The sequence below is a fragment of the Cebus imitator genome, unplaced genomic scaffold (assembly GCF_001604975.1).
Source record: "Cebus imitator isolate Cc_AM_T3 unplaced genomic scaffold, Cebus_imitator-1.0 Scaffold405, whole genome shotgun sequence".
NCBI lineage: Eukaryota > Metazoa > Chordata > Mammalia > Primates > Cebidae > Cebus > Cebus imitator.
In genome coordinates this window covers 1,008,435-1,019,458 of record NW_016107720.1, presented here as the reverse complement: position 1 = coordinate 1,019,458, position 11,024 = coordinate 1,008,435, and the positions used below count along the sequence as shown (strand labels likewise).

General features: G+C 43.8%; 1 protein-coding gene across 4 annotated transcripts in view; it reads right to left on the bottom strand.

Annotated features, from left to right (window-relative positions):
• Positions 1-1,212: 1,212 nt before the first annotated feature.
• GLB1L3 (galactosidase beta 1 like 3) overlaps positions 1,213-11,024 on the bottom strand; it is a 50,683-nt gene continuing 40,871 nt past the window's right edge. Inside the window, exons 11-19 of one of the 4 annotated variants that reach the window (XM_017509062.2) lie at positions 10,231-10,311; positions 9,700-9,806; positions 8,121-8,261; positions 7,742-7,813; positions 7,143-7,221; positions 6,658-6,745; positions 6,245-6,356; positions 1,505-1,621; positions 1,213-1,377 (exon numbers count right to left, since the gene is read on the bottom strand). In XM_017509062.2, the coding sequence (XP_017364551.1) occupies positions 1,312-1,377; positions 1,505-1,621; positions 6,245-6,356; positions 6,658-6,745; positions 7,143-7,221; positions 7,742-7,813; positions 8,121-8,261; positions 9,700-9,806; positions 10,231-10,311 (863 nt within the window). In that variant the 3' untranslated portion in view covers positions 1,213-1,311. Of the gene's footprint in view, positions 1,378-1,504; positions 1,638-6,244; positions 6,357-6,657; positions 6,746-7,142; positions 7,222-7,741; positions 7,814-8,120; positions 8,262-9,699; positions 9,807-10,230; positions 10,312-11,024 lie in introns of all 4 variants that reach the window. The other 3 variants (XR_005196929.1, XM_037731555.1, XM_037731556.1) reach the window with 3 other exon arrangements.

Here is an 11,024-nt window from a genome sequence, read left to right as displayed (position 1 = left end):
TGTATTTTTAGTAGAGACAGGGTTTCACTATGTTGGCCAGGCTGGTCATGAATGCCTGACCTCAAGTGATCCACCCACCTTGGCCTTTCAAAGTGCTGGGATTACAGCCATGAGCCACTGCACCCAGCTGATTTTTGTCATCTTAAAGTCCAGGTGCATTACTTCATTGCTATATGTTTGAATTCAGTGTTTAAGAGGACATTCCAGATGGATATGTTGCATGGTTGTTGTTAAGTTTAGATGTTGTAGATGTTACGTCTTAATATATAATTTGTACTCATGATCATCACGATTATTAGTTCTGCTTTCCTCCTTTACACTACATTTTCCAGAGTTCATAGGTTTATCACTACATCCCCAGACAATAAAGTTTTACGTAGAAATGTGGACGTACCTGACAGAATTTTCTTCCATTGAGATAGTCATTCAGACTAGTGGGAGAGAAGATAATCTGACACCTTTATCTTCATTCCAAACAGAGGGTTCTCTTCCCTCTGGACACCAGATTACTTACTTACTAAATTACTCAAAAGCCCTAGGCACTATATTTAACAGGTTGATAAGATTTGGTTATAAAGCATTGGTTTGAATTTAGGCCAAGTGCTGTGTTTTGTATATAAGAAAGTGCTTGGTTCCCAATGGTACCATTTTCTTTCAAATGGTACCACTGGCTTTCAGAGTGATTGGGATATTCATATGTGTGTGGCTAATCTCAGTAACATCGACCCACTATCATTAATAGCCTTGACTATAACCAGATAGACAGGGAGTAAGAAGACACAGAGGACCCTGTGCTAAGCTTTGTTATCACACGTGATGTCTGAAACAAATGACCAAATTGCTGTTCCTTCTCTGATTGGATGTGACACACAGGCTCACATAGTTGAAGGGAAATGCCTAAAGGCATTGCTCATTTCCCTCTGCTTTTCCCTACTCCTACATATACAGAGAGAAAGAGAGAAAGAGAGAGGACAGAGACCAAGAGTTTGCCCATCAGTACACACAGTACTCTCTGGCATGGGGAAATCAATATCCTTACTCTTCCCCAGGCTACAGACCTTTCCATTCCCCCCAATTGAGTATGGGAGGCAGAAGTGAAACTTGTTTTTATTGCAGCTGCATCTATAATAAATCATTTTCAATTCAGACGGAACAAAGAACAGGCAAAGTACAAAGATAAAATGATAGTGGTAGGCAATAAATGGNTATTCACATCTACTTAATGACTGATAGTCTTAACATAAATGCTCTTCCCCAAAAATGACTTATAGATGAACTCCAGTAACCCAAAAAATGTGTTCAGACACGGTTTTACAGCATTGGCTTGTCTGTAGATTCGATGTCTGAGCCACTCACCATCTTCTCAAACAAGATGACCTGACAAGAAAAGAAAGATTGATAGTGGGAAAGGTGAAATGTATTTAGTACAGGATGAAACAGACACTGCAACTCACACTGATCTGAAAGTTTATGAGATCTCAAGGCAGAGATTTGAGTGACACACCTCATTGTCTTCTGGATGAAGCCAGGCTCCCGGAAGGTACAGTGTTTTCTGAGGCCCAATATTCCAATATCGCCCAAGGTTACGTCCATTGATGAACACGAATCCATAATTCCAGTTCTGAAAGGAATGGTGGCTTGAGATGTAGAAATAGGTCCACATTAGCAAGGTAAAACCTAAGGCACTTGGGGAGTGAGACCAAGACTGAGATACTTCATGGCACTCAAAGGGAGGTGAGTTTAGAGTGGGATGTGATCTGGAACTCCTACCTTGCTGTCTAGGAACGAAAGAGAAAAACATAAATAGAACTAACTCTTTAATGGTAAGGCTGCTGTTGCTTCTGTTATGTGATATATAATGTTATATATTTTAAAGAGGAGATCTTCTACTTCTAGAAATAAATACTAGGTAATACTGATGAACACCACTGCTGACAGCAGTTATTAATATAAAAGCTGCACATTTTTTAAAAATCTGCTTGCAATGTAATGAAGAATTACAGAACCAAGATCTAGAAGAAGAAAATGGAAAGACAAGAGACATCCAGGCAGTTTTTCCACTAGAGGCACTTGCTTATTCTGGGATATAACAAAAAGGCCTAGTGTGTAAAATTGGACTCCCTGAAATACTCAAAATTAAAGGCCAAATTTGCTGAAGTGGATTTCAAATAAAGTAGTTATGTGCTATGTATAAGAGAATCATCAAAAACATAAGGTATTGAAAAAATAAAAGAAAAACAATGGATAAATATATGTAAATCCTAACCAAAAGGAAGTTGCTATAGTTCTGTTAATATTCAGAAAAATAATGCTTCAAGGCAAGAAGCATTATTAGAGATAAACAGGAACATTTCATGACGGTAAAAGTCTTAATTTACCATAAATCTACATATAACATACATAAGGAAAATAAAAGCATAGATTCAAAACATATCAGTGAAATTGACAGAATAATAAACAGAAATAAATTTACAACCATAGTGGGAAATTTTATACAATCTTTCAATAGTCAATAGGCAAAGCAAATAAAAATAAAGATATAAAACATTGGAAAAAGATGATTAACAAAATTGAATGAATTGTCATAACAGAACATTGATTTAACATCTACAGTATACACACATTCTTTCAGGTATACCTTAGAATATTTGCAAGCTGGACCGTGTGTCTTCACATAATCTTCTCAGACTATAATGCAGTTAAGCAAGAAATTGATAAAAAGATAACTATAAAATATCCAAATTCTTGGAAATTAAGAAAAGCACTTCTAAATAATCCATAAGTCAAATGAGAAATGACAAAGGAAGTTGGAAATATTATAATTCATTGATGATGACAATAAAATACATAGAAAGTTATAGGGTCTAAGACTATCAGCAGATTTTTCAGCAGAAACCTTGCAGGCTAGCATGGAATGGACCAATATATTTAAAATGCTGAAAGCAAAACAACTGGCAACCAAGGATACTACATCCAGCAAAATTGTCTTTCAAAAATGAAGAAGACTTAAAGACTTTCAGACAAAAACTGAGGGAGTTCATCACCACTAGACCTGCCTTACAAGTCTGCCTTACAAGACTCAGGAAGTTTGGCCCTAACCTGCAGGAAAATTTGCTGGCCTTCTCTTTTTTTGCCTGCCAGCTCCTTACAAAAACAAAAAATGCTAAAGGAATTCCTTCAACTTGAAAAGAAAGGTCCTTAAACATTACCAAGAATGCACAAAAAATATAAACTTATTGGTAAAGATCATCAAGTTTCTCCCCAGCAACAACATGGTCCCCAGAGTGTTCTGCAGCTTTCTGAACAGTACTGCCAGGACGTCCAGCACCTCAGGTTGACTACTACCTGCCAAATTAGCACCTTTAGGCTACACTACTTCCCTTAATATGGGAAGAAACACAGCCCTAGTATAGCAAAGTTCTGGTCCCAGGGAAGCTTCTCAATGTCCCCAAAAACATGGAAGTTGTCATTATGTGCAAGTCCTTGTGAAACATGTGACCTTCAACAATCCACACAGCCTATGAAGGAAAAGCGACATTCCAAATTAAAATTTAGAGGTGAAAGAGGAAGAATATGTATTTCATAATTCCTGGCAGACTCAAGAAGACTGGCCCTAACCTGCAGGATAATTTGCAGACCTTCTCTTTTGTTGGGCTTGATTTGCCTGCCAGCTCCTTACAAAATCATCCTTAAGACATGCTAAAATACCAATACTGAAGTCAATTTGATACCTTCAGAGGACCACCTACATGTGAAGTGTTGACCGTTAGTATCAGCTGTATCTTATGAAACATTTATTATTTTTTAGATAGAATCTGTAGTTATGATTGAAACATTAGGCTAACATGGCAACCCTAAAGCAGCAGCTATCCAACTAACAAGACCCTAAAATGATTCATCTCTTTCTATATAGACATCACTTGTCTCACTACAACTTATTTTTTCTGTATTTCAATATGAACCATTACCCATATCATAGAAAGTATAATACAAAAATTCATGATGCACTGTTATGAAATATGGCTTATAATTACACACATTCTGAATTCTTAAAGAATGTAATTCCTAAGTCATGAAAATCAAATATATTACATTTATTCTTATTCTACGTAAAAAAAAAAAAAGAAAAAGAATGGGATTCATTTCCAGTATAAGCAAACCCATAAAGATAATAAAAATATTGCGGTTGCGGGGGGGTAGGAGGAACGGAAAATGGGGAAATAATTGCCAAATGTTACAGGGTTTCCTTTAGGATAATGAAAATGCATTTGAACTGCAGATAGTGGCCGCACAGCATTGTGAAGGCACGAAATGCTACTTAATTGTTCACTTTAACAGGGTTAACATTATGTTATGCAATTTTACCTCAAAAAATCTTTTTAAAACTTACGGGATGCAACCAAATTCATGCTTAATTGATGATTCGTAACCTAAATTCATATAATTAAAAAGAATAAAGACTAAAAATCCAGTGTCTAAGTATCTGTGTCAAGACATTGTAAAAATAAAGCAAATTACTCCTAAACTAAGAAATTGAATAAACAAAATAATAAAGATAATGACAGAAATTAACGAATCAGAAAAGAAATACATATATAGTAAGAGTCATAGCCAAACACTGCACTTTGAAAGATTAATAGAATTGATAGTGTTCTGGTCAGAATTATCAAGAAAAAACAGTGCATCAATATCCTATAACAAATGACAAGGGGAATGCTACTACCGATGATCTAGACATCAAAAACAAACCTTTTAAAGGCAACATATTTAAAAATTTAGATTAAGTGGTAAAATTTCCAGAAAAATATATTTTCTCAAAGCTCACTTTAAAACAAAACATAAATAGTATTTTAAGCTTTCAGTAATTGAATCCACACTTACAAACTTTCTCAAAAAGAAAATGCCAGCTCTGAAAGCCTTCACCAATGAACTCCATTAAATGTTTGGGGGTTTTGGGGTTTTTTTGAGATGGAGTCTTGCACTGTAGCCCAACCTGGAATGCAGTGGTGTAATCTCGGTTCACGGCAATCTCTGCCTCTCGGGTCCCGGTTCAAGCCATTCTCCTGCCTCAGCCTCTGGAGTAGCTGGGATTACAGGCACGCGCCACCATGCCTAGCTAATTTTTATATTTTTAGTAGAGATGGGGTTTCACCATGTTGGCCAGGCTGGTCTTGAACTCCTGACCTAGTGATCCACCCGCCTCGGCCTCCCAAAGTGCTAGAATTACAGGTGTGAGCCACCGTGCCTGGCCCATTAAATGTTTAAGAAGTAATACTTGTCTTACACAAATTTCCCCCCTAAATTCCTTTATGAGAGCCCTAAACCTTGGCAACAAAACCTGACAAAGATGTCTCAGCCATGAACATAAATACAAAAAAGCCTTAATTATTCATCATAGACAAGCACTCAATATCATCTAAGTGTTCAGAAAAAGTAAAATGGTTAAATAAATTAGGGTGTATTTACTAAAGGAACCCATTACAACAGTGAAAATGAACAAGTCACTGCAGCATCAATAAATGACTGAACCTCACAATGTTGAACAAAAGAAGACATATGAAAAAGAATATTCCCTGTACGATTCCATTCACAAAAAGTCAAAATAGGGGACACTGGCCTGGAGTGTTAGAAGTCAAGGTAGCAGAGACCTTTGGAGAGAAAAGGGACAGTGGTTGGGAGGGGTGTTCACGGTATTTTTAAATTTCGGTGATAACTACATGGTGCTCATTTTGTGATCATTTGTTGATCTGTACATTCACATTTTATATGTTTACGTTATTTATATATATTTATACAGAAAAAAATATTCTAGGTAAAAACTAACCTACCAACTCACCCCCCTAACACACACAAAAGCAAGTTGCAGAATACAGTACGTGGCACAATTCTATTAGTGTAAAAATAATTGTGTATGTGTGTGTTCAGACAAAGGCATGTATAAAAATGTACCACTGTTGGCAGTGTTGACTTCTGAGAAGCAGGGACGAATTGGAATGGGGTGGGTTGGGAATCTTCAGGCTTTGCTCTCTCCCTCTTGTTATTGTTTGAATTTGGAATTGTTTTGATGTGATATTCTCTAAGTAGCGATAAGTCAGACTGATCAGTGTTGGAAAGTTTGGCTGGAGGTGAGGAAAGAAGAGGAAAAGAAGAAAGGGAGTATTCCCCAGGAACACTGGCTTTGCTTCAGGACCCTAAAAATAAAATCGGTGTTTGGAACACCAGGGCAGCAGAGGGTGCCACCTACCAGCAGGCTCAGGAAGGTGTCCTTAGGAGAAGGGCCAGCCCTCAAGGTCCCACGGTAGAAGGCGGGGCCCGGGTGGCTGTCTGGGACAGGCCTCCAGGTGGCGGAGCGGAGCCTAAAAGGAAGGCCAAGCATGTGGGAGAGGAAGTCCCCTCCCCACCCAGTTCCCAGGGCTGAACCCAGGTGGCCTGGGCCGGGCCTAGGAGTCTGTTTCAATGAGCTAGAGCAGACTAGACACGTTAAGATCGGAATCAGGACGCTTGCTCCAGGACTCTAGTTCTGATGCCGAAGCACTCGACAGCCTGGAGTAAACCACTCAGTCTCTGTACCTTGGGCTCGTCATCTGCAGTGAGGAATGCGAAATCTCAGAGTTCCCTGATCACCGAAGTGTGCACTGGGGGCCGGCCGGAGCATACCTCTCAAAGAAGCTCATTTTCATCTCCAGGGAGTAGATGGTAAAACCCTCCAGGGAAGAGTTATTGATGCTCACAGACCCAGTTATTCCTGCAGATAGGAGGCAGGAAAGAGACTATGAGCCAGGACTGGGTATTCTCCAGCGTAGGGGACAAAGAAACACAGACATGTATGTGCCTTAGGACAGGGGCTCAGCCAGGAGGGCAAACGTTTGTCTGACCTGCCATGAGTACTGGAACTTTCCCTGAAACTCCCAAAAGGAGACTGGCCCTGCTCCAGAACAAGCCAGCACTGAACATCCTGGCTCCACCCTCTGGCCCTGGAGATCCAGGGAAGGCAAGACAAGCCTGAGGGGCAGACTTTGTATCTCTGCTCCTGGGGCCTGGGAAGCTCACAGCTGAGAGGCTGGTTTATCCCTCCCAACCCCAGCAAGCAGCCTGGGTCTTCGGGTCTGAGTAACTGAGGAGAGGCCACAGCCAGAGCCCACCTTTCCGCTCATTCTGTATCTGCCATGAAAAATTGACTCGTCCTTGATTCTCCACCAGGATCCTCAGGTATCTGCAGACCTGCTGGGACAGGCCAGTTTATGGAGACCAAGCAGCTATGGAGGGCACCTACCCTACAACCCTTTTTTTTCTCTGAGTTCCATTTGGAGACACAAATGGGAGAAAAGGAAACTCCAGAGCCCAGCAGTCTTCCCTGTCACATAAGGACCCCCTTGTGTTCCTATTCCATAGTCAATCTTCCCTTTCCCTTCTGCTGATCCTACTGGGAAAGGCAGAGAGACTCAGCTATGCCTCTAGCCAACTCTAAAGGCACAGAAACCCAACCGGGGACTGAGGACCGACCAGCTCAGGGCTTAGTGAGGAAATCCCCCTCCCACTGCGGCATGCACGTGGTAGCTTCTGACGGGTCAGGGCCTAGGAGGCATTTAGGCTTCCAGCCCTGCACACCTCCTGCTACAGCTCCAGGTGAGGAGCAGGACCAACAGCAGGGGTGGAGAAGGGAGGCTGACTGTCTCATGACCAGGCTCTGTCTGCATTTGAGGGTGGTTGAGGGCGTCACCTGGCCTCTCAAATTACATACTCTGAGTTCAGGAATGTGCAGGTTCTGGTTATTCTCATTAAGAATCCCTATCATTGTCTCATCCAAAAACACCTGCAAAAGAAGAGCCAGCATCAGACTGCGATGCCCACCTGAAGAAAGGGAGAAGAGAGGCTGTGATTCTGGCAGCAGGAGGTCGGTATGAAGGCAGGGGCCAGCTGTGGTGCTCACAGATGGCCCCAAGAGATTCTCAGTGGTGATAAAGCAGAAACCAAGTCTATTTGGCCTGACTTTTTATTCCTAATGCCTCCCATATAGTAGGTCATCAGAGAGCAACATGTGTCCTCAATCAACCACCCTGCCCAACAGCATGGGGAGGTGACGCATTTTGCTTCCCACACAGATAGCCTGCTCGCCCTACCTGTGCCATGTCGCGAGCGTGGGCACAGAGGCGGCCTCCGGAGCAGATGGACTTCTCATACAGGACAAGCCCGTAGGACTGGCCGCTCCCATTGTTTATGGGAAGGTTCTCCATGTTGACGGGCTGATGTGACCTGACTGGCTATGAGGAGAAATGGCAGGAGCAGAAGCCCAAGGGCTGAGCAGTCAGGATCCTCCGTCCTAAGACCCTGTCATGTGATGTGGTCCCACCTAATGGTCCCCAAGGGTTCTTTGAATGGGAAATGATAAAATACATGACATGTGATAATGTCTGTGCTTATGTCTCCACTGCTCAGGAAACTCAGGGGATTGAAGGGCATGGTGACACGGGAGCAATCGCTATAATCCTAAGAACTGATTAACAGAGGAAATAGCTGGGGCACAGGGGCTCACGCCTGTAATCCCAGCACTTTGCGAGGCCGAGGCAGGTGCATCACTTGAGGCCAGGAGTTCGAAACCAGTCTGGGCAACATAGTGAGACCCCACATCTACAAAAAAGTTAAAAGTTTAGCTGGACGTGTTGGTGTCCTCCCGTAATCCTAGCTACTCAAGAGGCTGAGGTGGGAGGATTGCTTGAGCCCAGGAGTTCAAGGCTGCAGTGAGCCACGATTGTGCCACTACATTCCAGCCAGAGCAACAGAGCAAGACCCTGTCTCAAGAAAAAAAGAGTAAATAAACTCTATTCTAAAATTGCTGAAGTCTAGCAATGAACTATGCACCAAGCAAATGTTTATTTCATTAAATTAAATTGAGTTACATTAAATAAATTTAGTTTTTTTAGTGTACCAGTCACCACCTTTTCTCTAAAATAATGATAGCAGAGGTGAAACCAATGTGAATTCAAGGGCTACTGTTTCCGTTCCAAACAGCTTTCACCTGTCCTCAAAATAGGACAGGAAGGCTGATGGGAATGGACGAGCAGCGACCCAGGAAGTTCAGGCCCAGCTGCTGGCAAAGCATGGGCAGAAGCTGGTCTCCAGATCCCAGCCCAGTGGCTTTTCCTACGTGGATTCCACAAGGACCACAAAGTGCAAACAGCAGTATCCCCAGATAGGTTCGGCTGAGCAGGGACCCAGGATCCTCCGACATCCTGCCCCCCTCCCAGGGACCCAGGATCCTCCAACATCCTGCCCCACTCCCAGGGACCCAGGATCCTCCGACATCCTGCCCCCCTCCCAGGGACCCAGGATCCTCTGACATCCTGCCGCCCTCCCAGGGACCCAGGATCCTCACGACATCCTGCCCCCCTCCCAGGGACCCAGTATCCTCACGACATCCTGCCCCCCTCCCAGGGACCCAGGAACCTCTGACATCCTGCCCCCTTCCCAGGGACCCAGAATTTTCTGACATACTCCCGCCCCTACCCTGCATACTGACTCCAAGGTCAAACCCCTCATGGTCCACCCAGAAGGAGCTGGTGGCTTTTGTCCCACAGTTCTAAATTTGAATGAAATGCAGATGATTTGTTTTCCCACTTCCCAATATAAAGTTTCCTGAAGGAATCCCCTACCCCATCTCTCCAATGGCCACTGCTCCTCCTGTGGCCAATGAGCACTCACCTCATTTAAGTAGGCTAGGGCATCCCACAGCGGGAGGAACAGCGAGGGCCTCACAGGGGGATATGCAGCCTTGGGAGTAAGTTTGGGTACTTGGGGCAGGGGAATTGCTGCAATGAAGATGGGGCACAGGGCAAAAAGTGCCTGAGATGACCACTGCCTTCTCTAAGCCCCCTCCCCTGTGCCTATCCAGCATGGCTTTTGCTTTTGTATTGGGGGTTACTATGTCATCCATGGTACTAAGAGCTTTACAAAGGGTAACTTAATCTTCACAGTCATCACAGGAGACCAGGGCTACTACCTTTATGTTTCAGTGAAGAAACTGAGGCTTAAAATGCTTAGAAACCCTTATTTTTAAAAAAACACACAGATTTTAAGCAGGAAACCCAGGGTTGGAAGTTAAGGTTTCCCTTATTCTCAGGAGCTCAGTTAAACTCCTGCCCACAAGGGAGACCCTTGCCATCCTCACTCTTCCACAGAACAGAGACTCCTTACAAGGAGAGTTGGCCCATAAGGTAAACGGGTGCTGAGTACCTGAGAAAGATCCAAAGAGTTTTTGAAGCTTGAAATATTTTTCTGTGTAATCGCCAGCCTCCGTGAGCACAGCATCATAGTCTGCAAGACACCAGGGCCGGTAACGGGCCATGTAGTCTCCACAGCAGGCCCTGTTTCAGCAGCGCTGACAGGATACAGCCAGGGCCACTGAGAGTGAGAGAGAAGGAAGACACCTTCCATCCCACGTGGCAGTGTAATGCCAACCTAGACATCTTCCATCCCACGTGGGAGTGTAACGCCAACCTAGACACGTTCCATCCCACGTGGGTGTGTAATGCCAACCTAGACACCCTCCATCCCACGTGGCAGTGTAACGCCAACCTAGGCACCTTCCGTCTCACATGGGAGTATAACGCCAACCTAGACACATTCTGTCCCACGTGGGAGTGTAAGACCAACCTAGACACCCTTCATCCCACGTGGGAGTGTAACGCCAACCTAGACACCTTCCGTCCACGTGGCAGTGTAACACCAACCTAGACACCTTCCGTCCCACATGGGAGTGTAACGCCAACCTAGACACCTTCCGTCCCACGTGGGAGTGTAACGCCAACCTAGACACCTTCCATCCCACGTGGGAGTGTAACGCCAACCTAGACACCTTCCGTCCCACGTGGGAGTGTAATGCCAACCTAGACACATTCTGTCCCACGTGGGAGTGTAAGATCAACCTAGACACCCTCCGTCCCATGTGGGAGTGTAACGCCAACCTAGACACATTCTGTCCCACGTGGCAGTGTAACGCCAACCTAGACACATTCTGTCCCACGTGG